This window comes from Ananas comosus, linkage group 24 (genome assembly GCF_001540865.1).
Source record: "Ananas comosus cultivar F153 linkage group 24, ASM154086v1, whole genome shotgun sequence".
NCBI lineage: Eukaryota > Viridiplantae > Streptophyta > Magnoliopsida > Poales > Bromeliaceae > Ananas > Ananas comosus.
Window position 1 is genome coordinate 6,004,516 of NC_033644.1, and position 24,760 is coordinate 6,029,275.

At 36.5% G+C, this 24,760-nt stretch overlaps 1 protein-coding gene across 3 annotated transcripts; it reads left to right on the forward strand.

Annotated features, from left to right (window-relative positions):
- LOC109728785 (flap endonuclease GEN-like 1) lies at positions 8,449 to 20,469 on the forward strand. Of its 3 annotated transcripts, none has more exons than XM_020259316.1 (8): positions 8,449 to 8,881; positions 8,970 to 9,176; positions 11,751 to 11,921; positions 13,592 to 13,773; positions 14,049 to 14,298; positions 17,103 to 17,238; positions 18,244 to 18,713; positions 19,392 to 19,926. In XM_020259316.1, exons 1-8 carry the CDS (start codon positions 8,678 to 8,680, stop codon positions 19,428 to 19,430), a joined length of 1,659 nt encoding a protein of 552 aa, XP_020114905.1. In that variant the 5' UTR covers positions 8,449 to 8,677; the 3' UTR covers positions 19,431 to 19,926. The 3 variants fall into 3 exon arrangements, with proteins under 3 accessions (XP_020114905.1, XP_020114903.1, XP_020114904.1); XM_020259314.1 differs by lacking the exon at positions 19,392 to 19,926 and adding an exon at positions 19,948 to 20,469 and having other exon boundaries at positions 8,450 to 8,881; XM_020259315.1 differs by lacking the exon at positions 19,392 to 19,926 and adding an exon at positions 20,017 to 20,469 and having other exon boundaries at positions 8,452 to 8,881.

Genomic DNA, 24,760 nt, shown 5'->3' on the forward strand with positions numbered 1-24,760 from the left:
TCGGGAACCGGTCCCTGAAGGAGAGACCGGTCCCCGCCTGCGTGAACAGCCCAGTCCAGGCTGTGTGAAAGAGTAAAAGTTGAGGGGTTTAGCTGCAATTTTGCAACCCAATGAGCTATATATTGGGGTAAATGAGGGATTTCTCTCATTTCCACCCTCTCATCCCCTCTCATCTCTCTCTCTCTCTAGAAGACAAAGGAGAAGAAGAAGAAAAAAAGGAAGGAAGGAAAAGAAGGAGAAGAAGGTGAAGGAGAAGATTAAGGAGCAAAGAAGCTTCATCTTCTTCCTCTCTAATGCAAGAAAGGAAAGCTTATAAGGTAAGCTTTGAACCCTATTGTAGTAAAACCCTAAAATGAGCTTTAAATAAACCTAGAAATGATTTTAATAGATTGTTTAGAGTCTTTGAAACTTTCTTTTTGCTTCTTTAGAGATCAAAGCCATGGTTAAGCTCAAAGGTGAGCTTCAACCCACCTCTCATGGTGAAATCCAAACTAGGGTTTGGAATGAGCTAGGAATGGTTTAGATGAACTCTTTAGAGTATATGGAAGCTACTTTTGCTTCTCTTTGAGATCAAACCCTAGGTTTGATGATGCTATGGAGCTAGGGCACCAAAATTGGGGCTGTTGCTCATGGGGATTTCTAAGTGCAATTGACCCTCTAAAAATCTAATTGGGGGTATTTCCGACGCGTTGATGCGCTCGGATTAACGTTACGAAAAGCCAAGGAAAAGATATGAGTAAAATGACCTATTAGGGTTTCGTTTTGCCGCAGGTAAAGAACGAGAAGCCTAAAAATCCCAAGAAAATCGTCGGAGCACCTAGATAGACCTACGAGGTGGGTGGTGCTTCTCAAACTCGTTGAACTTCCCTCTATCCCAAGAAAATCNGCTCAACTCAAGTTGGGTCTGCCTCGTCCCTAAGAAAGCTACGGTGACATCAGCCAAGGATCTCCGTCCCTTAAGCCTAGTGCACGGGATTGCTAAAATTATTTCGAAAGTTCTGGCTACCAGACTCCAAAGTGTGATGGATGCTCTGATCAACCCGCACCAAGCAGCCTTCGTGAAAGGAAGGTGCATTTTGGACAACTTCCTATGCGCCTACTTACTAACACACCATCTATCCTCTACCAAGCAGCAGGCGGCTTTACTTAAGCTAGATTTTGAGCGAGCCTTCGATCATGTAAGCTGGCAGTTCCTGCTGAAACTGCTTAAGACTAGAGGCTTTGGGGATCGTTGGTGCGGTTGGATCAATACGTTGCTGCAGTCTTCCTCCACGGCGATACTCCTGAACGGGGTTCTGGGAAACTCCATATTGTGCAAGCGAGGATTGCGACAAGGTGACCCCCTATCTCCGCTCCTCTTTATTCTTTGTGTCGATGTCCTTTTCAAAATGTTGCAGAGGGCAGTGGACTCAGAAGCCATTACCGCAGTGGGGATAGGAAACCTCAAAGTGCACACTCTGCAATTCGCCGACGACATGCTCTTGTTCTTTGATGGCTCCCAACGAAATGCGGCAGCAATCAAGCTCATTTTGGAAGCCTTTTCCGAGAACTCTGGTCTTAAGATCAACTACAACAAAAGCGCGATCACAGCAATTAACTTGCCAACGGATCAAGCTACTGCGCTGTCCGCCTACTTGGGATGCTCTATTCAGGACTTCCCGTTCACATTTCTCGGGTTACCTCTAACTCCCAAACCTTTGTCAAAATCGGAGTATATGCCGCTAATAGAGAAGATTGACAAGCGACTAGCAGGGTGGAAAGAAAGGTCTCTGTCCAGCGGAGGTCGACTAGTCCTTCTCAACTCGGTCTTCTCTGCCATACCCACCTTCTTCTCCTCGGTGTTCAGGTTGCCGATTTGGGTTCAAAAAGCTATCGACAGTACTCGTAGAGGCTTCTTTTGGAGGGGCAGGAAACTCCACAACGGTTTTCACTGCCTTATAAAGTAGGAAAATGTGTGTCGACCGAAGCTGTTCGGCGGCATTGGCATTCAAAATATAAAAGATATGAACTCTGCCCTTTTAATGAGGGTTCTTTGGAGGTTTCATAATCTGCCTTCACTACCTTGGGCCCAGCTGCTTAGACAAAAACACTACAAGCGCTACTCGCTTTCTCCTTGCAGCAGGACCCCATCGGGGTGCTCCCCTATTTGGAAGTGCATCCTAAACTTGGCTCCGCCGTTCTTCACTTCTATTTCCCTCTTACTAGCCAAAGGGAATAATATCTCCTTTTGGCATTCTCGTTGGTGCGAGGAGACCACGCTGCAAACCGGCTTCCCCAACTTATATGCCGCGGCACGACTCAAAAGAGTTTCGGTCAAGGAATGGATCTCAAGGTATGCGCAGAGGATTAACCGAGGCTTCAGATCGCCTATGAATGGGGATGTTCAGAGGGAGCTACAGTACTTCTCTAATCTGGTCTCTAATATCTCTCTATCTACTGAAGAGGACTCGATAGTTTGGAGATGGAGTAGAGATGGAAAATTCTCTGTCCGCAGCGCCTACAGCTTTCTCACCTTTGGGGGAGTCATCGACCACCGGGCCTTTTACCTATGAAAATTAAAAATACCTCACAGAATCAAGCTTTTTCTTTGGTTAGCCTCTAGGAATAGGGTGTTAACGGCGGATAACCTGTCTAAGCGTGGATGGCAAGGACCTTCGATATGTGTTCTCTGTTGCAAGAACGAAGAAAAGCTGGAACATTTACTATTCGAATGCACGTTCGCAGTGAAACTGTGGACCATTCTTCTACATGGCTTACCGATTACTACACACGCGCTATTAAACCAACCAGGCGATATTCAGTCGAGATGGACCCGAGCACGAGCAACACAATCTGGACAAGCTAAAATCCTCTTCGACCTAGGTTTTGCGGCGACTTGCTGGGAAGTGTGGAAAGAAAGGAACGTTAGAATCTTTGAAAATAGAGAGGCGGGATGTGAGGAGGTGGGCAACAAAGTATCTTCATCTGTTATTAGTTGGATCTCTTTTCTGCGGGGATAGGAAGCAAAGATAGTGTCTCCTCACTATGGCGCTTCAATGCTCCTGTAGGATGTATTTTCTCAAATAGGGGTACCCCCTGTTTAATCAAAAAAAAAAAAAATCATTGTATATGAATGGAATAATGAACTTATGCATATGAGTAAAAATGTAAACCTTGGATGTATGGTGAGACATAAAGACATGTGAACTCTAGGTTAAATGTGAACTAGAGAACAAGTTATGTGTGGTGGACATGGTTGACAACCCTAAAAGTCATTTGAACGTCATAATGAGTTTTTTTGCGATCTTTTGGAAGTGTCAATACGGAGTGCCAATTACCCTCGACTCTTTTGTGTGTATTGGGATGGTCGATCACCCTCGACTCCCATTATACATCGGAGTGCCGATCCTCTCGACTCCACATTTGGTACTTGGAGGGATGATCTCCCTCGATTATAAGTACTTACCAATTGGAGAGTACTATAATCTCTCTCAGCTCTCCATGAGGTGTAGAGTAAAATAAAACCAATCAAATAGATGATTAGAGACATAAGATAATTGGGTAAATATGTAACCAATGGTATAGTAGAATCTTGAATACTTGAGGCATTGTAGTTGTAACTTAATTATTGTATTCTATTGTAAAAGCATATGCTGATATAATTATTTACATATTGATGACTTTTTTGGATTTAGTGAGTGTAGATCGCCACTTTTGATGGTTACACCCATCGAAAACTAACTGCAATTCTCATGCCTTTGTTGTTTACCCTTTTTCAGAGCTTACGATCGTCATTGAGGCGCGTGACCATGACAAAGGTGTCGTGGAGTAGTGGATCAATAGAGAGGTCTAGATATACTCTTTCTTTTGGATAATCAAATAGTATAATATGTTGGGATCGAAACATGTAAACTCTAATGTAGTTAAATTATTGTGAAATGGATTTAAGTAGTTGTAGATTTTAAAATGTTGAAGTTGAATAGTTTAAATTAGTAGTTATACTCTGAAATTGCATGTCTCTATATCATGCATGATTGTATAGGTTTGTATGTGATTTTGCTTCTTGCAGGTAGGGATGTCTTGCCCGTTTGGCAAGTCTGTTGCACATACCTGAGCGGCCCCAATTGGGGGTCTTGGGGCGTGATAGTTGTAATCTTACAACTCCAACCGTCCAAAGGCCAGTTTTTTTCAACTTGTCTTGTTAATTTTTATTTTTATTTCTTAACTAATAACCAAAAAGGATAGAATAAATCCTAGACCCTTGGAATGGGGGTTATTTCCCAATACTTGTAGACGTAGTATTTCTCAATATTTAGTGTAGAAGGTAACTGAGACGAGTTAAACAACAATGAGTTTTTTTATCATTTAGCATTGAAAGTATTGTTAGTTTACTACTATCACTGCTATTGGCACTACTACTATCATCACTGCTCCACATGCTGTTATTGGTATTGTCTGTGCTTGATATCAATGTTGTTATCGGCTTGTTGCTCCTTTTTAAATTTTGTAGCTATTACAAATGTAGCGGGTCTTCATACAAGCCGTTGAGTATAACTAGTATCCTTGTTTCTTTTTGTTGCTACTTCTGATGCCTATATCAAAAGTAGAGTGTTGTCATGTGCCTGTCGAGAAGTTATGTGATCTATTACAAATAATCACTTTATACATAATTTTTGTTATCCAAGTTAGAACTTCATATAGACAAAAACCTAGCTTAAAAATTCTAGCTTAAAGACCTCAAAAAATATTGATTGTTTCTAGTACAAGCATTAAAGAGTTTGATGGCTGGTACCCAAGGTCTCAAACCCGCTGACTCTAAGCAACTAGGGGCCTTTGTTTGACGTTATTTTATATTTCCAACTAAAATTATTTTTTTAAAAATAAATAAAACGACAATCTATATACCTATATAATCTCTCTATTTGGAGTCCATGTGGCATGCTTTGCTTAATTTTTGGCTTATAGGTGTGGGACTCATCTATTAGTGTTTTCTACTCGATTTTTTCTATTGAACCAGTTCCTCTTCTTATCCTCAAACTTTTTCCTACTCCTTCTTTTCCATTAAACTGGTTCTTCTCATCATTGAACTGGCTCACTTCCTTTATTGTCGCTTCGGCTCCTAATGTGCCCCCTACGGATGAAAAATTGGGGTTGATGCATTGTCACTCCTTTTTCCTTCTCCAATGTTTCCATTACCTCCACTTTGTTCCCATTTATTGATCCTTTTTTTGAGAAAAAAATGGTTCCAATTCATTATTATTTCTGCTCCATTCGTCGCATCGATTTTGTGTTCCTATTGATTTCGAAGGGTTATTCTATGTTATTTTCCCTACCTGTCAATGTCTATATAATAAGACATCCATCATCTTTTGCTATGTTGCCACAGTCATCTACTCCTGTAGGAAGAATATTGATATCACTTATTCTGCTACTAGTGTTGTCTATTTGGCTGCAAGAACTCCTCTGATTCTACTGGTTCTTTATCGATTTGTATTTTTTATTATATTTGTTTACTTTAATTTATCTACCGTATATTTTTTTAAAAAAATAATTTTAATCTTTTTTACTCAGGAATCGGTTAGCTTTAGCAGTTGTTCTACGATCATTTGGCTCTGAACTTATAAGCTCTTATGTATGTGTATGTTTGTTATAAAAAAACTATAATTGATCACTAAAATTGAATTGTATTAGACATTTAGCATATTTGTAGTGTTCTAATAGCAGTTTCGACAACTGGTTGACACTCTTTAGAGTGTTGGGACGATTTTGAATCGTTTTGAGACAAAATTAATGCCACAAACGATCCCGCAACATAAGTTGTTCACAGCTGGAACAAGATAAGTGTGTTGGAGCCAAGTGGACAACTTATTACTTTACCTACCACACTAACTTCCTCTAGCTGAATCCAGTTATTTTCACTTCTCTCCTTCACTTCTTTTTCCTCTTTTCCACTCCATTGTTGCCTTTTTGCTCTCTGCGCATTGCAACAGGAAGTTCCTGCTGCCAGCAACTTGAAGCAAGGAGCTACAAAAGTAGTGGCAGCTGCACCCTGCAGTATTACCTAGAAGCAGCATCAGCACAAACTATGGCAGCTGCTGCAGGGGGTTGTGGCAACAGCAGATGCCACAATTGAAGATAAAATTGAGTTAGGTTGGATTTCAAATTTGATTTGATGGAGGAGAGCTTGATGAATGATTTCTTCATCAAAATTTCAGGTTAGTTGGAGTTAAGTGCAGTTTTTGGGATTGTGAGCTGAAATTCAGCATTTTCATGGATTTGTGTTAATTCCCTTAATTCGATTTCCCTGGCTAAGCTTTGGTGGATGATTGGCTAGTTCTTCTTCCACCTCTTGCTGGTTTGGAGCCATCCCCAGCTGAATTACTGGTAACTTGGTAAGTTTAGCTGAATTTTTTATTCGAGTAGATTTTCGAAACCAAATTGCATTTTCGATGGATTTTTTGATTCTAAACTCTTTTTCAGTGAAATTCCTAATTGGAGTTGGATTTTCTTTGGTATTTCCATTTGATTGTGAGCTGAGGAAGTCATAAGATACTTATTTCAGCTGAATCGCAGGGTAGGATGAGCTAATTCTTTTATAAATCCTGTTTTTGCTAACCGAATTACGTTTTCGTTAAATTTCCGATTCTAATTTCAGATTCAGCTTATTCCCTGTTTTGAATTGGTGTTTCTTGAGTTTTTTCAATTGAACTTGAGTTGAGGATTGTAGTGGAGAGATTGTTTGTTGTTTTGAGTTGGTGAGTTGATTCAATTTGGATTAAAATCCAGAGTTTCACTTAGTTGGCAGCTTTTTTGTGAAGTTTGGTTTTCGGTGATTCGTGTAGATTGACCTGCGAGTTATTGGTGTTGGTTGGAGAATTCCTGCTGGTTTGAGAAGCAGAAAGAGGTCTTCTTCATTCCTTAATTGCTAAATTACGCGTCAAGGTGGGTTTAATTCATTGAAATACCGAACTTCTTATTATGTCTACATGTTAATTAGCTTTTACCATGTCATCCTTGCGCTGGTAGTAGGACTTACGTAAGTTGACCATGGGAATATGTGAATATGGTTATAGATTGTGACTTGTGCTACCTGCTAGTGAGATGAAGGGTGAATTGTGCTACCTGCTAGTGAGATAAAGGGTTGTACTCAACTTCTATACTTACAAATTGCATTGATCTAACTAAGCAAATATGTGAGCATTACTTGTCAACTATACAACTAAACCTGAATTTAAAACTCTAGCAATTGTTAGTTGTTTTCTTTTATGCTGGGAATTAACAGGGTGGTTTGTTGATAGTAAGCCATCTCTCCCGGGGACTTGAGTGTTGATGGATTATAAACCTTTCTTGATTTACGGTAGCCGTGGATTGTACAGTTGTACCGGATATTTGTTTATATTTTGGATTACGCTGAGGTTGTCTTAATAGCAGTTAATATGATCTACATGACCATATGCATCGATTACAACCTGCAGTAGACTTGACTGAGTTACTTGATCCTTGAGCGGGTTGCTCCCATCGAGTGCCACTCTGGGAGATAGGTGGCTTGATTTAGTATTCTTATTTTCATGTCGTCAACCACTAGTTTTAATAGGGATTAGACGTGAGGCTAGCACGGGCTTGACCGGTCATTCGAACCAGTCGGGGTTGATTGAGTTTTCGGTAGTGTTTCTAGTAATTGAGTTTCATCCTCCATGATGTATGTATTCATTTGATATCTAGTTTAGAGGGATAGTAGAAATATCATCTTACTACAGATTTACTTACAATGTTTCTTTTATCAACTTCCTATTACTTTGCCTATGGTAGACCTAGTGAGTAGGTCATTATTGTCGATGACGGTACCCACTGAGGACTATTGGTTTTAGTAGTTCTCACTCCCTTTGTGCTGACATTTTCTTGCAGAGCCAGTGTACTTGTACCCACTGCTTCTGATCGAGGTAAGGGGATCGCTGAATAAATAGCTCTCCTACCTGTGTACCAGTTTAGAAGAGTGCTCAGTTATTGTTAGTTTTTAGAGAAACTTATTGTACATATAGTTGTATTTTACTTTCTGCTAGGTTATGGGTTATATCTATTTTTTTTAGGTTGTTTTATATATATAGTGGGTTCTAGTGATGTTTTAATTATTTCTAACTCTGTTGCTTCCTTTCGTTTTTGCCCTTCGTTCTTTGTGCAGGTTTTTATCGCTTCGTGTGAACGGAATTTTCGCCTATACGGTGGATCTGTTGGCGAGTCCGGGTTCCAGCATAATTCTTAAGAATGACAACTTTGAAATATAAAAAAATAAATTACCCTCTAAAATAATATATATTAGAAGAAAAAATTAGTAAATTATTTACTATATTGTGGGGATTATTATACTAGTACACTAATATTTTCTCTCTCTAGGAAAAAATCGCATTAACATCTCAATGTCACTTTATCAAACAAATATTGAGCCCGATCCTGACACGCCCGTAGGCTGTAGTCCTGTCTCCAATGGGCACACGAGCCGCGGCCCTCACAGAATCCAATCCGTCTTCGCCGAAGTGATGCTTCGGAGCTAGCGAAACAAACAAACGACCCAACCCAAACCCTAACCCTAACCCTAACCCGTTTCCGCTCCCTTTTCGCGCCAAAACCCTCCCTCCGTGCCTCCGTCCGTCCTTGCTTCCGCCATCCTCCTCCTTCGTCCTCGCCGATCCCTTCGTCGCCAATGGGGGTGGGCGGCAACTTCTGGGACCTCCTGAAACCCTACGCGAGGCAGGAGGGCGTCGACTTCCTCCGCGACAAGCGCGTGGCCGTCGACCTCTCCTTCTGGATCGTCCAGCACGACGCCGCCGTCCGCGCCCGCAGCCCCCGCGCCCGCAACCCCCACCTCCGCACCACTTTCTTCCGCACCATCTCCCTCTTCTCCAAGGTCCTCCCCCTCCCCCTCTTCTCCCCTCCCCTTTCTTCGTGGCCATTAGGGTTTCAATTGCTGTGATTTGGCTTCGTTTGATTCGTAGATGGGGGCGTTCCCGGTGTTCGTGGTCGACGGGGACCCGTCGCCCTTGAAGTCCCGGGCGAGGATCGAGCGCTTCTTCCGCGGCTCGGGGTTGGACCCCACCGCGATGCCCAAGGCGATTGCGGCGGCGGCAGCAGCGGAAGGGGAGGACGCGAATGCCGTGAAGCAGCGGAATCGGGTGTTCACCAAATACGTCCAGGATTGCGTGGTGAGCGTGCATTGTGACAATCGTTCATTTCTTTTTCTCTTTTCTTATTTTTCTTTTGATTTGGTTGTTCATTTTCTTTGTATTTTGTGTTTTAATCTAGTAGGCAAGTTGGTTTTTGAGTTTTCTATTGATGCGTTTGAAGCAAGGATTTTAAATTTCGTGCGTCGGCGTGCCGATGAGTGCCGGTCACAAAAAATTTATGTGTGCCGTAATGTAATGGCATTAAATATTTATTTTCTTTAGCAACAATATGCCAATTATTTATTATCTATTTTTATCAAATTTTTTGAACTTTATTGAGAAAATTACTTGCTAATTTCAAGAATAGAGAGTTTTGAGTTGTGTCATCGGTACGGGGGTTGGCACGATGGTTACGACCCATGCCGATGGGCACTTGAATTCTTGGTTTGAAGTATGGGAATGGTAGGAGAGCTTGTTCTCGGGCAGATTCTTTTTTATTATTTTTATTATTGTTGGCATGTTAGTCCTTCAAATATTGGATATTTTGTTCTAGTCCCTCAAAAATGGCTTGTTGCAGGAGAGGTGTACATATCTGAAATTCGGACCCTAGACAGCTAATACCCTAAACATTCTCTTCTGCTCAATTTCGATCATAGACTTGCAGTGTTTTATGAGGATATGTTTATATGAAATGGTATAGCTGTCCTTTTCAGAAAATGATCAAATTAAACGGCGTATTGGCACCAAAAGGGAGGGATTTACTTGTAAATTTAAAAATTTAAGTGAGCATATATGACAATATAAAATTTAGAGGGTGTATCAATTTTTTAAACTTCACAGGAAATGATATGCGAATCCTCCTAAATTTCTTTTTTTTTCAAAAAAATTTTCTCAGGTGCATCAAATGGGATAGGAATATTTTGTTTAATAGTTTGTAGTTATGCAGAATGAAGACTACTGGCTTTTGCTTAAACAACAGAATGACCTCTATGTTACTTTGTAGTTTGCCTTTTAACTTAGCAAGTTGTGAAGCTTCTTTTGTACCTCAATTTGTGTATATTTTGTAGATAAAAAGGTGCTGTGGTAATTCTTAATTTCTGTCTGTTTAATGAGAAGTCATCAAGAAACCCCTGCAAGTTCCTCGAAATTATAAGAGCATATTAATCTATTCAAATATACCAAAACAGAGTGGCATGCCCTTTTTTAATCTGAGTCAGAACAAGCTACTCTGTGGCTAATAGCATACTTATAAGCCTTCTTGTTCTAAGTTTCTTGTAGTATTCTAAATTTAAGCTGATTGAATGTATCTTGGAGCTTCTTAGTCAATCTTGATGTATCCTCCTTCAACTTAGTAAACTTGTTTTGAACGAGCACTGGTTCTTATTGCTTTTACTCATTCTTTGTGGCTGAGTAGATGTACTGTCGCTGCTGTGCAGCTTCCTGATTGTATCAATTTCCCCTCAACCTCATAAACTCGGGTTTCAGTTAGTATAGGTGTATTTGTCATTCTAAACTTGACCTTTGGTGTTGCTAATCGGTCACAATCAGGTAACACTGCCGGAAATTTCCAGTAATTAAGTTCAGTTGGACTTAATACAATATACAATAGCTTAAACACTCCTCTGAATGGTTGCTCTGACTCTGACAATTTAGTGTCTCATGCTGATTTTTAGACATTTTATGATTTCAATTGCATGCCTCATTTAATAGGTATATTTATCCCTCACAAAGTTGTGATGTCTTTCAGTTACCAAGGTATATTGAATACATTCACATTCACTGTCATGCCACAGGGGAGTGTTTTCCTTTTGTAATCTATTGTGAAGTTATTATGAAATGCAAATATGAATTGTGCGTGATAATAATTCATTAACGTGATGATACACAATGCTGAACTGTTGTATTTAGCTAATCGTCTTCGTTAAAATCTGATTAAATACTCGCTAGAAAGTTTTAGCTAGCTTGCCTTTTCATCATGCTATAGTTGATACCTTTTGAGTCTATATATATATCAAGAGTAGGGCTACTATACTCTTATGAGTATAGAGCCCTTTGTACTCATAAATTGTTTTCAATGTTGGGGTTTTCGAATTGACGATCCACACCGTTAAACATGATCTAGAGTATTTGAACTTTTAGAAAATAAATTTCGTAATTTTTTGAAATCATTATAAAGTCCATCAAGCGGGTATAAAATGAACGGTCAAAATCGAACAACATCCTAAAAATGGATGATCGGATCCTTCAATTTAAGATCAGAGTTATTGATCTTTATTTAGGTAGTGAATAGAATTTTCTATAAAAAATTCAACCTATTCTGATTCTTTTACACCGTTAAACTAGCAAATATCCCATACTGGCCGTTAAAAATTGTCAATTTTGTGAGCTTTTGATCGTAAGGTAAATGATATCGAAAAACTATAAAATTTGATTTCTAGAAGTTTTAAATACTCTAGATAATGTTTAATGGTATGGATCGTCGATTCGGAAGCTCTATCATCAAAAACAACTTATAAGTACGAAGACGATCGTACTCATAAGAGTATAGTAGCTGGACTCTATATATCAATAGTGCTAAAATGGTTTTTCTTTTTCTTTGTTTTTTGTTGATAGGAATTGCTTGAACTCCTAGGCATGCCAGTTTTGAAGGCACGTTGTGAGGCTGAAGCTCTGTGTGCCCAATTGAACAAAGAAGGTCATGTAGATGCTTGCATAACGGCTGACAGTGATGCTTTTCTTTTTGGGGCAAAATGTGTTGTAAAGTGCCTCCGATCCAACTCTAAGGTAAGCAGATTCAGTTTATCTTCAAATTGTGTACTTTTTGCATCCCAATAGTTTAATACTCCCACCTCGGATGATGATTGAACATGTTAGGTGATGAAAAGACTATAACATTAGTGAGCATTGATGGCTGCAAAATCAAAGTCACATTCTACCTAGCTGCTAATACTACTGGGCCAATTGGTGTTTGCAGATTACGTTCATGCAATGACAAAATAACAAATTGCCAACTATTCCTTTTCTTATACTTTTGCACCCACACAACAATGCGCCTATTTTTTTTTTCCCTCGACACATTTATTCATGTAGGCCCAGAATTTGAATTTTGCACTATGTTATTTGCTATTTTCAGCACATTCTTGTAGTTCTACTGTTTACTGTATAAAAATATATTTAACTACTTGTAGGTAACGGCAATATTCTTAATTTTTACCCTTGCATAAATTTGAAATGCTTTCCTTGATAGATGTGAAATGAAACATAATGCCAGTGCTTAAGTAAAGTTTCATTATTTAAATGAATTAAAACTGTAATCTTTTTCCTTGAAATTATAACCATCTGATTGAATTCAAAATTTTAGTTGTTACGGCATTGAAATAACGGTATGAAAGATTGAAATAATCTGGAAAACTAGCAAAATGCAGCTGGTTGGTTGCTTTTAAGTTTTTACTGACACTTAGTTGTTTGATAAAATAATATAAGAAATCAGAAATCAACTATTACCAATTTTGGAAAAGAAAATTACTATTTCTTTTAAACAGCAATGTGCTTTGGTTGGTATCAATTTTGCCATCTCTATTTTCTCCTACCATATGGGAACCACAAATATTTCCTAAATGAGTGAATTCCTATTTTTAATGCTGACTTTTTTCTTTTTAATGCATCAACTATCAATTGCTTTTTGTCAAAATTATTTCTCTATTCTCTTCTTATATTGTATGTTCTAGTGGTTAAGGGTAACTGCCTTGTTAGAGATTATGAGTTTGATTGAGAAGGGCGCATTGAACAGGCCTTAACAATTATAGGAAATTAGATGAGTGTAAAATGATTTGCAAAGTGAGGAATTCCAAGGAGTTACACCTTCTAGTACTTCCAATGGATCACTCTTTCCGGCTAAAGTTGGATTTAATTTTTTTATGCTGGCATCTTTGCACTTTTTTATTCTGACAAAGGCTGTAAGACTGAAGTAAAGGCAACATTCTTTGGTGGTCAAGAGCACGAGTGTGCTGTATAATCTTTCATTGATAGAATGAAAATGCTGAGGAGATACTGTTGCGTTCTTGGAGTTATAGATGAGAAGTTTCATGAAAATTCAAAAGACTTAGAAGATAGCGAGAAGTATTTTGAACTTTTATTTTATTAAAATGTTCTACCCCCATAATGAAATTTATTGCTTTGTTTAATGCAGCTTTCAACTTTCTGGGTACATCTTATCTTCCAGTAGACTCTCGTTGACATGAGCGAGATCCATCATTATCCACGTTGCTCTGTTTCTTCTTCTAATAGCTTTTTCATTTTAGTGTTTATAACATAGATCTTTCAGTCGTTGTTAACTTCCTCATATGTTGTCAATGATCTTTTTTCTTACCAAAAAGGATTTATACCATTAATTGGACATTTTTTTAATTTAATTTGTTCTTTCCTAGGATGCATGAGTATTTTATTTTGTGCAGGAACCTTTTGAGTGCTACAATATATCAGATATTGAAGCTGGCCTTAGCCTAAAGAGAAAACAAATGGTGGCCATTGCTCTTCTTGTTGGTAATGACCATGATTTGGATGGGGTACCTGGTTTTGGTGTTGATACAGCTCTTCGTTTTGTGCAGTTGTTTAGTGAAGATGACATTTTGAATAGGTACTTCTCTTAGGACTAGCTTCTTGCATTAACCACTCCAGCTGTAAAAGTGCTAAATACTCTCCTCGCTTGCTCTGGATGCCTTACCACCACTACAATGGTGGTTTCAGCATGCCATACACGCTTGCTAGAAATAGCTGTGCGTGCGCGCACATTCGTGTGGATGGATGACTTACCACCATTGTAATGGTGGTTTCAGCGTGCTACATATTCTTGCTAGAAATAGCTGTGCGATACATATAAACAGCTTAAGTTTTTTCAATTGGATTGTACAGGTTACGTGAAGTTGGCAAAGGCAATTTTCTTAGCTTAAAAGGAAGTGCCAAGCCTGATACTGATGTCCTCGTGCCCTTTTTGAATGAGGTAACAACAAATGCAAGACCTCCACACTGTTCATATTGTGGTCATCCTGGCAGCAAGAAAGCTCATAGAACAAATGCATGTGAATATTGCTCACTTGATGGTTCTGAATATTGCATTGAAAAACCAGCTGGCTTCAAATGCGCGTGTACGACCTGCAAAAAGGTGCATTTGATTTTTTTTTTTTCATTATAATTTAGTGTCTCTCTTATGGATTCAGACATTTACATCAATTGCATGTTAAAATTTTGTACTTTTCTTTTCAATAATCGGCTAGACTAACGGACATTATTTAACTGCTTGCCTAGGGTGGCTTAGACTTGTCAGGAGTGGTAAATAGATATGAATTTGCTTGATATTACAAGTATTCTGTATCTCCTGACTAGGAAACACTTTCAAAAGTTCAGGGTGCCACATTTCCAACTTTCGAGGACCAAAGTGGACCTTGGCCGAAAGTTCAGGGACTAGTGTAATTTAAGTTGTGTAGTTAGTATTTTTATTAACTAAGAAATTTGCTATATAGTTCAAATAAAATAGACTAGTTATTTTTCATACAGTAGTAGGCGATTTCACCTATAATTCATTTCTCGTTTCCCAGGTAACTAATGTTACCTGTGTTCTCCTTTCTTTTCCTATTTTGAGGAACCTTTCCTCTTTTTCATACGAAACCAACTGCGAACCCTTTTTCGGTCAATGGGGCCAGCTTGAGCTATGGCTTCCTTTGATTTGAAACAGAAGTTCCATACAGAGCTTATAGGAAACTACAAAAATTGGTTCCTTGATACGACACCTTATGTCTCTCTAATTTAGGATCCACCTACCATTTTTTTAAATTTTATTCTCTTTAAAGTGCATCAAATGGTTGAAATCAAAGAATGGGCAGAGATAAAGGGCTCTGGGGCGTTAGTAATTTGTAAGGATTTCATAGGATAATCATTACGCTGATCTAGAAAGAAAAATGAAATTCAGTATCTTAAGGCCCAAAAAAATAATAAAGATATATGTGAAGAAAAAAGATACTACATGCGCTAATAAATGTTTTCACCTTTAAGTAAAAGACTAATTACATCACCAATAATAATTATATACTAAGAATAACGGCTTTTGGGGTGATGCTTATAATAACGGATACGAAGAGATATATATAGGGTTTATGTAAATCACAGCAGCCTTTAATATCTATGGCTTCTTTCCATTTATTTCAGTATTATATTGTACATATGTGGACAATATACTCGCGTCTATGGTATTTTGTAGCTGCTTTCATTTTTGACATAGAATTATCGTTTTATTCATATATTTCAGTTTTGAAATAAATGATTGTTTTCAATTATTTTCTTGGAGTTTATCTGTTTAGTAGTTAACTTTGTAGCTGCGTATGCCATTATATTCTTAGGGCGTGTTTGGTTCGCCTGTTTTTTCACCCGGAATTGGAATAGGAATGGACGAATCCGTTTGTCCGTGTTTGGTATGCGGGATTTCTATTCCGATTCCGATTCCGATTCCTGGGTGAATGGAAACCCCCCAATTACCTCTTTTTCCAATCCGGCCTAGCAGGCCGAATTGGAGGCCGGATTGGATAAAATGGATTTGTTCGGATTAAATTTAACTTTTTTAAGTTTAATTTTTAATTAAAATATAAGTTTAAATTAAAAAATTATATTTATAAATTTTAATTTTAATTTGAACGTAAATTAAAAATTAAAATTCATTCAAGCATTTTGAATCTAATTTATAAATTTTAATTTTAATTTTAATTTTAAAATTTTAATTTATAAGTTTTATTCAAATTTTATTTAAAATTTAAATTAAATTTATGGATTCAAATTGAAATTATAATTTTAAGTTTGAAGTGGAATAAATTGAAATTTAGTTTTATATTTTGAATTATCTGTTCAATTTAAAATATTATTTTTTTAAAAAAATATGTTTAAAATTTTGACATCATTTTAAAATTTTGATATAAATTTTAATATTTAATTTTTAGTTTGAATTTAAACTAATATATTATAAAAATAAAATTGACATATTAATTTAATTACGTTTCTGATATCTATCTGAACCAAATGCCGACAATGGGAATAGTTTATTCCGATTCCGATTTAGGTGGTGAATCAAACAGAATGAGGTAATGAATCATTTTGATTCCGTTTCTAACTTATTCTCATACCGATTCCGATACTGATTCCGACTTCGAACCAAACACACCCTTAGGGCATGTTTGGTTCATGATTGGAATAGGAATGGGAAATGGAATTGGATTGCTTTGGAATGGGAAATGGAATGACGAATCATCCAAATATGTTTGGTTCATTATTGGAATGGAAATCGGAATGAAAATTTAAAATTTTTGAGAGAGGGTTTTGATTAAGAGAGAGGAAAGTGATGAAGGGAGAGGAGGTAGGTGTTGATGAAAGAGGATTTTGAATAGTTTATTTTGGAATGAGCCAATCTGGGATTCAAAGCTGGATTGGATCATAAATGGATTTAGCCATTCCCATTCCGGAGTGGAATGGAAATCGGAATCCGATTCCTATATAACAAACGGCAACTATCGGAATCAATGAATTCCATTCCGATTCCATAGTCTAAAATAGGTGAACCAAACATGCCCTTAGATTCTTGGGTGAAAACCTGGCTTTGGCCCTGGCTTTACCATTTCTTTACATGTCAGACGACTCTGACTCATGCTTATTTTCGTCGTGCATTTTCAGAAAAAGAGAAAAGTGTACTTAGCGCTAAGTTTTTGCTTCTTTGGAGAAGCACGCTATCCTTAGTAGTTAACCTTTATTAACATTAACACCGCTTGTTTTAAATTTTTTTTTTTCTTCAAGGGCATTGTATTTGATTCCTTGACATGTTGCTTTTTACATGTTCTTTTCTTGAGCTATCTATCCTCTGTTATAATACCATGTTGCAGCTTTTCCTATGCTTAACTAGTGCATTTCTTTTCTGCCTTTTTTAATTAGGATCGCAAAGTTAAAGATCAGAAGAAGCATGAAAACTGGCAAATCAAGGTTTGCGAGAGGATTGCTGCTGAGCAGAATTTTCCAAACAATGAGATCATTGAATTGTATTTAAGCGACAACCATGGAAATTACAAAGGTAAGTCCTTCAGGACAATGGATAGGTTGTAACTTGTAAGGTATGTTTCTTTTTGGAAAATCAGTAGAAATTAGAGGGAAACATTTTGCATGTCAATTGGTAGCACAGCTCCTGCGTTATGGAACTAATTCTTTATTCTCAAACCTGATCTAGCCTGTGATGAATCTGAGTAGATATGTGTAGGCCTGATTAACTAACCTGATGACTGAGTGGGTGTTTTGCCCTAGCTTTTAGACAGTGATTTTAGGGCCAAAAGTGATTTTTTTTTTTTTTTTTTAATAGAGGTTTGGTAACCTCTTTTGTATAATTGGATTCTGATTTATAGAATCGATTTTTGATTTTAGAGTCCCCAAAATCGGAAGCAGCTAAACCTACAATTCGAAGCATAACTTGCAGGTAGAGATATAGTATATGTGTACATTTAAATATTATATTAGATTTCATATTTTGAATACATAATGTGTTGTGCATATGATGGCCGGTCCAAGCTAGAAAGCCTAGTTCAAGCATATAGGCACAGCCGCATAGAGTATGTTGGCAAATTTTGAACCCTGATGACAGGCACCTACTCCATGGTTCCTACATCTTTACTCTATTCTTCGGTCCTATTATGCTCAACTTTAATATTGCAACTTGTGAGTTTATAAGTTATTATGCCTTTTGTTGGAGCAAAATTTTCTGAAAGGTGCAAACATTATTTGGAGGTCAAGCTACCTTGCAGCACCCGCAGGGTGAACTGATTCATAAACAGGTGCATATGCAGTTCATATCCGTGTAATAAATAAATGAATGTAAAAGAATCAGGACTCTTGAAGTCAGCAAGTTTTTTATTAAGTATTCTCACATATCAGATATCATGCTAAAGTTTCTGGCTAATGCAAGAAAATATTCTTGAGGTTTTGAGGTTTCCTCCTCTTATCATGTCGCAATTGTGTTAGCCCATACTTTAGTGATCTATCAGTCTTTAACTGAATTTCACGAAGCTCTTTGTCACCTCCTCTGCAGAAAATGACGGCCCCTCACTTAGGTGTGAGAAGCCTAAAGTTGAAGCTCTGGTTGACTTCTTGATTTATCACCAACATTGGGAGCCATCTTATATTCGACAAAGAATTCTCCCAATGTTATCCACAATTTATTTAAGAGATGCTGCCTCAAATCCAGATGAACGCTTGCTGCTTTATGACCAATATGAATTCCATTCAATTCAGCGTGTAAAGATACGATATGGTAATCCTTACTACTTAGTAAAATGGAAGAGAGTTTCCTGTAATACAATTCTTCCTACTATATCCAGTGAAGAATCAGATATTGAGGTGGAGCCCGCCGGAGTATCGGAGTCTAATGACTTCTTGGATGAGCCAGATGCACCTCAGATTCTTATCAATGATGGATTCTGGTTTCTATTGACTGATGAAAATATGGAGCTTGTACAAGCAGCATTTCCCAAAGAAGTTGAGAGATTCCAAGAAGAAAAGGTATGCATCACTACTTTTTTACCCTACAAGAATTTGCAAAAGCTTAGGGATGTATATTTAACTCTCTTAATTCCGCCACATGCATAGGGTCAGTACGCCTCACTCAGCCATTGTTGACTGGCACATGGTTAGCATTTAGACAATACTTCACACATGCAGCTTTGAGTCCTAGATTTCGTTTCCCCTAATTTTTCTGATAGATATGAATTTATTTTGCAAAATACGTGCTGCATGACAATTGCAAGTGAAAAAAAAAAGAAGTAAATCATATGATCCTTAAAATGTTGTGGAGGAGCCGACAGATGTGTGGGAAGATTAGTTATGGTTAGAGAAAAATACGCGAATAAAAGGTTAGTGATGAATCGACGGGTATGGTTTAGTTTTGACTTTTGACTGCATGATAGCTGATAGCAACTCATAGTGTGAGAGATTTTACAGGGGACTCTAGACACAGCAAATGGAGAAAATTGGGAGAAGAATTAACATACCCATGAGTCCAAGAGCGCACATTTGATTATAGAATAAACAGGACATTAGTTACCTTAAACAGGATTCTAGCCACGGCGATGTGCCTTCGTTTAGTGGTGCTTTAGTAGTCCATATCAAATATTGGAGATTTTATTTGACATAAAGTGAAGCTGGAGGATAGATTTTACATTTAAGTAAATTTTGATGCAGGTTATATATGCATCTGTCGTGTGGAAGGCCCCAGGATAGGATACATCTTATCCAGAGGATACATTTTATCCAGGCAATACATGCTTTTACTGAGATGTTTCACAAAAACTGATGCATGTGCCCCTCAATATTTTTCCTAAATACTGCTGGTCTATGATTTTGATAGAAAGCTTTAGTTGCCCATTGTTGGAGCTTGATAATCTGCTCCTTCCCTTGGTGAGACGTAAGCAGAGATGGATACAAGAAGCAACTCTTAACTGCATGATTTGTGTGAATAAATACTGATAAAAAAACTTTTGAAATATTTCACAGTAAGATTTATAGCATATTATACAAGAAGTAACTGTGAACCACACCTTGCTTGAATAATCGCGTTTGGTGTTGCTTACTCTTTTTTCTGTTTCATTTTCTTTTCTTGATATGCATGCAAAATGTACATTGTGTTTCTGTGGTTCATTCAGGCTAAACCAAACTAATTATACTTTTAAGCACGCGGAATATAAATTATTGGTTCAGTTTTGTTAAAACTGCTTCACTGAAAGACTTATTTTTGCAGTGGGAGGGCACGAAAATAATATTCAGCACTCTGCGTGCTCCTAATGTGCTTCTTGTGGCATTGTTGCAGAGGCTAAAAGAATTGAAGTCAAAAGAAAGAAAACTCGGTTCAAGCTCAGGCAAGAACAAATTAGAATCATCCAGATCTAGCGGGATCCAGCTCAGCATCACAGAGTTCTACCGTTCGACGAAGGCACTCGGACAAGCGAAGCAAGGGAATGAACCTGAAAAGAATTTGCTCCATGAAGAGCAAACTGTGAAGTATAGCAGAAGGTCTTCTTCTGCTGATTTGGATAAGAACCTTCCGAAGTCTGTTAGGCGACGCCTCCTATTCGACTAGCTTCTGTTTTTTTTTGTTCCTTTTCTTTTTTTGTCCTTCTCCTCTGTTATCCTCTGTAAAATATTGACAATCGATGTATAGTAGCTTCCATGTAAATTAACCCGTGGCCCGAGAACGAATCTTAAATTTAAGTTCGTAAGGGGACTTATACCTCTCATGTGATATTAGCCCATTTTTGCTGTTATGTCTTTCTGCGTCTACCACCTCCTAATTGATGTTCTGGTTCACCACTAGAACTCACAATAGCAATTTAGTTAAAAATGAATCACATGATATTCAAATTCCTCATGAAAGCATTATCATTTATAGAGTTAACAGAATAAACTGTATTAATTATTAAATCTTTATTTACAGATTTTAAGCTGTTAGTTGTTCAATTGCGGTAGTATTTTAACAGTTGGTCTGAATAAGCACCAGTAAACAGTGGTCATACATGACACCTGAAAAAGATAGAAGTTACCGATCGTCCCTAGAGTAAGTAGTAAATGGCTTGGTGGTTGGTATCCAAGACCTAAGTTCGAATCCTAGTTGATTCACATTTTCAGCTAAATTTATTTCTAAATAAAATAAACGAAGCGGGTAGCGTGTTACCTATCTCTCTCTCAAAAAGAGAAGAAGAAAAAGATAGAAGTTGAGTTTGCACTTGATATTCTCTCTCTCTCAAAAAAAAAGAAAAAGATAGAAGTTGAGTTTGCACTTGATATTCAACGATAATTTCCTTTATGTTTTGCTAGTGTTGAATAATAAATTTCTTCCCTTTACTTAGGAACTAAAATGAGAAGATAAAATTTAAAAATTATATTTTTTAATTGCCTCTTAAAGAAACCTTTTTAAGTTATGTGGAATACTAAGTTGTAGCGAGCAAACTCACTTGTTGGAGAAGTCAAATTACTTTCAAATAACATTCTTTATTTTAAAAAATAAATCAATCAATCAATTGCAGCACCATTTCCGACTTTTTTGGGAACATTCTTTCTCCTTATCTTGGCTTGAATAAGTAAGCTTTAGTTTACATATATTAGGGAAAAAAAAAAGAAGAAGAAACAAATGGGAAAAGAGATTCCAATTAAGAGGAATGTTCTATACATATATATATGTGGTCCGCCCTTCGCTCCCTTCACAGTGACACCTCCGCCATCCCCGCGTAGTTCATCTCCGTCAATTCACCGATGTCGCGCCCCATCGGTCCGACCACATCCTGATCCGACTGCAATGACTTCATGGCTTCTCCTGCTGCCGCCTCCTCAGGCTCAGCGGAGGTCGGGTCCATCGGCGACCGCAGCGCAAACACCTCGCGGGAGTAAAAAGAGTAGAGCTGAAGGGGTGCAGGAGGCGCGGGAAAGAGTAGAGCTGGAGGGATGCATGCAGGAGGGCCGGGGAGATCGAATTTGGTTGATGCGGCGTGGCGCGTGCGAGTTACTTTGTGCGGGCAGCAAGAAAAGCTGCATGCGTCCTCAGTGCCGGCTGAATTAATTAGTTGCTCTTCTGGATGAGTGCCCGTCAGAGATTTTGACTAACATAAAAAACCTTCACGAAGTGACATCTTCTAGAATATTGTAGCTAAGTAAAAGAATTATACTAGAATTCTATTGCTAGTGTCAAAGTCATTTGTGCTATTAGATTTTCGATCCTTGTAAGAATTGATGTGCGGCTAGGATGATAGTGATCATCTCCTAGAGTTAAGTAGGTGGTTAGTTGAATACTATGATAAATCTTTGCTTGCATATTGTGTATGCTAATGCTCCATATATCGTACAGTATATTAAATGAGTGTGGTGTATATTAGATGATTTATAAAATATTTAATAATTAATACTATAAAAAAATTTAGGCCAATTTGCATAAAAAATCCACTAATTTTGCGCTTTTGCAAAAGTGGGCCACCTTTTTAGTTTTTGCAGATTCGGACCGAATTTTCAGAAGGATGACTAAACTACCATTCTGTAAAAATGCATAAAAATTATATGCTTTAAATGCCTAGAAAATACAACTGTTAAGTCACTAAGTGTAAAACTTCTTGAAACGACAACTACTAAGTCATAATTACATTTACCTTTCTCGTGAAACGAAAAACCTCATTCAAGAGAAAATAAAAAAAAAGAATAATTAATAAGATGAAAGAGTGCAACATCCTCTCAAATAGTGCAACAAACTTTTCAAAATAGTGCAATATCTGTATAAGTAGTGCAACATATGCATTGTTAATACACATTTTGCATAATTTTTACACTAAATTACGCATAATTTAGTATATTACGAAAAAATAATATATAATATTACAACATACTATAAAAATTATACAATATATGTATAAACGGTGCATATTTTACACTATTTGTACAGATATTTACACAATTTGTGTAAATGTTACACTATTATGAGAGGATATTGCACCATTTAGATGTGTGTTACACTCTTTCTTTTTGAAAATTAAATTTCATTCCATATTAAATAAAGTGTAAAATTTCTTGGAAATGACAACTGCTAAACCATAATTACATGCATGTACCTTTCTCGTGAAACAAGAAATCTCATTCAAGAGAAAATAAAAAGAATAAAGAATAATTAATAAAATGAAAGAGTGCAACATCCTTTCAAATAGTGCAACAAGCTTTTCAAAGTAGTGCAATATCTCTATAAATAATGCAACATATGCATTGTTAATAAATATTTTGTAAGACTTTTACACTAAATTACGCACGGTTTAGTATATTACGCGAAAATAATATATTATATTACAACATACTATAAAAATTATACAATATATGTACAAACGGTGCATATTTTACACTATTTGTATAGATATTTACACCATTTGTGTAAATATTGCACTATTATGAGAGAATGTTGCACCATTTAGATGTGTGTTGCACTCTTTCTTTTTGAAAATTAAATTTCATTGCATATTAAATAAAATATAAAACTTCTTGGAAATGACAATTACTAAGTCATAATTACATGCATGTACATTTCTCGTGAAACGAGAAATCTCATTCAAGAGAAAATAAAAAAAATAAAGATTAATTAATAAGATGAAAGAGTGCAATATCCTCTCAAATAGTGCAACAATCTCTTCAAAATAGTGCAATATCTGTATAAGTAGTGCAACATATGCATTGTTAATACACATTTTGCATGATTTTTACACTAAGTTACGTACAGTTTAGTATATTACACAAAAATAATATAATATATTACAATATATTATAAAAATTATACAATATATGTACAAACGGTGCATATTTTACACTATTTATACATATATTTACACCATTTCTGTAAATGTTGCACTATTATGAGAGAATGTTGCACCATTTAGATGTGTGTTGCACTCTTTCTTTTTGAAAATTAAATTTCATTACATATTAAATAAAGTGTCAAACTTCTTGGAAATGACAACTGTTAAGCCATAATTACATGTATCTTTCTCGTGAAACGAGATTCAAAAGAAAATAAAAAAATAAAGAATAATTAGTAAGATGAAAGAGTGCAACATCCTCTCAAATAGTGCAACAAGCTCTTCAAACTAGTGCAATATCTGTATAAGTAGTGCAACATATGCATTGTTAATACACATTTTGCATGATTTTTACACTAAGTTACGTACAGTTTAGTATATTACACGAAAATAATATAATATATTACAATACATTATAAAAATTATACAATATATGTACAAACGGTGCATATTTTATATTATTTATAGATATATTTACACCATTTGTGTAAATATTGTACTATTATGAGAGAATGTTGCACCATTTAGATGTGTGTTGCACTCTTTCTTTTTGAAAATTAAATTTTATTGCATATTAAATAAAATACAAAACTTCTTGGAAATGACAATTACTAAGCCATAATTAATGCATATATCTTTCTCGTGAAACGAGAAATCTCATTCAAGAGAAAATAAAAAAAATAAAGATTAATTAATAAGATGAAAGAGTGCAATATCCTATCAAATAGTGCAATAATCTCTTCAAAATAGTGCAATATCTGTATAAGTAGTGCAACATATGCATTATTAATACACATATTGCATGATTTTCTCTTGATGTTGCAGTTTTATGAGAGGATGTTGTACCATTTAGATGTGTGTTACACTTTTTCGTTTTGAAAAATAAATTTTATTGCATATTAAATAAAGTGTCAAATTTTTTGGAAATGATAACTGTTAAGCCATAATTACATGCACCTTTCTCATAAAACAAGAAATCTCATGCAAGACAAAATAAAAAGAATAATGTATAATTAATAAGATGAAAGAGTGCAACATGCTCTTTCAAATTGTGCAATATCTATATAAATAGTGCAATATATGCAATATTAATACACATTTTGCATGATTTTTACACTAAATTACGTACAGTTTAATATATTACGTGAAAATAATATAATATATTACAACATATTGTAAAAATTATACAATTTATATATAAACGATACATATTTTATACTATTTGTATAGATATTT

Excerpts from the sequence above, each read along its gene's own strand:
- LOC109728785 (XM_020259314.1), top strand. The coding sequence starts at position 8,678 with ATGGGGGTGGGCGGCAACTTCTGGGACCTCCTGAAACCCTACGCGAGG. Across the intron at positions 11,922-13,591 it reads GCCTCCGATCCAACTCTAAG|GAACCTTTTGAGTGCTACAA; the intron begins GTAAGCAGATTC and ends TATTTTGTGCAG. Across the intron at positions 14,299-17,102 it reads CGTGTACGACCTGCAAAAAG|GATCGCAAAGTTAAAGATCA; the intron begins GTGCATTTGATT and ends TTTTTTAATTAG.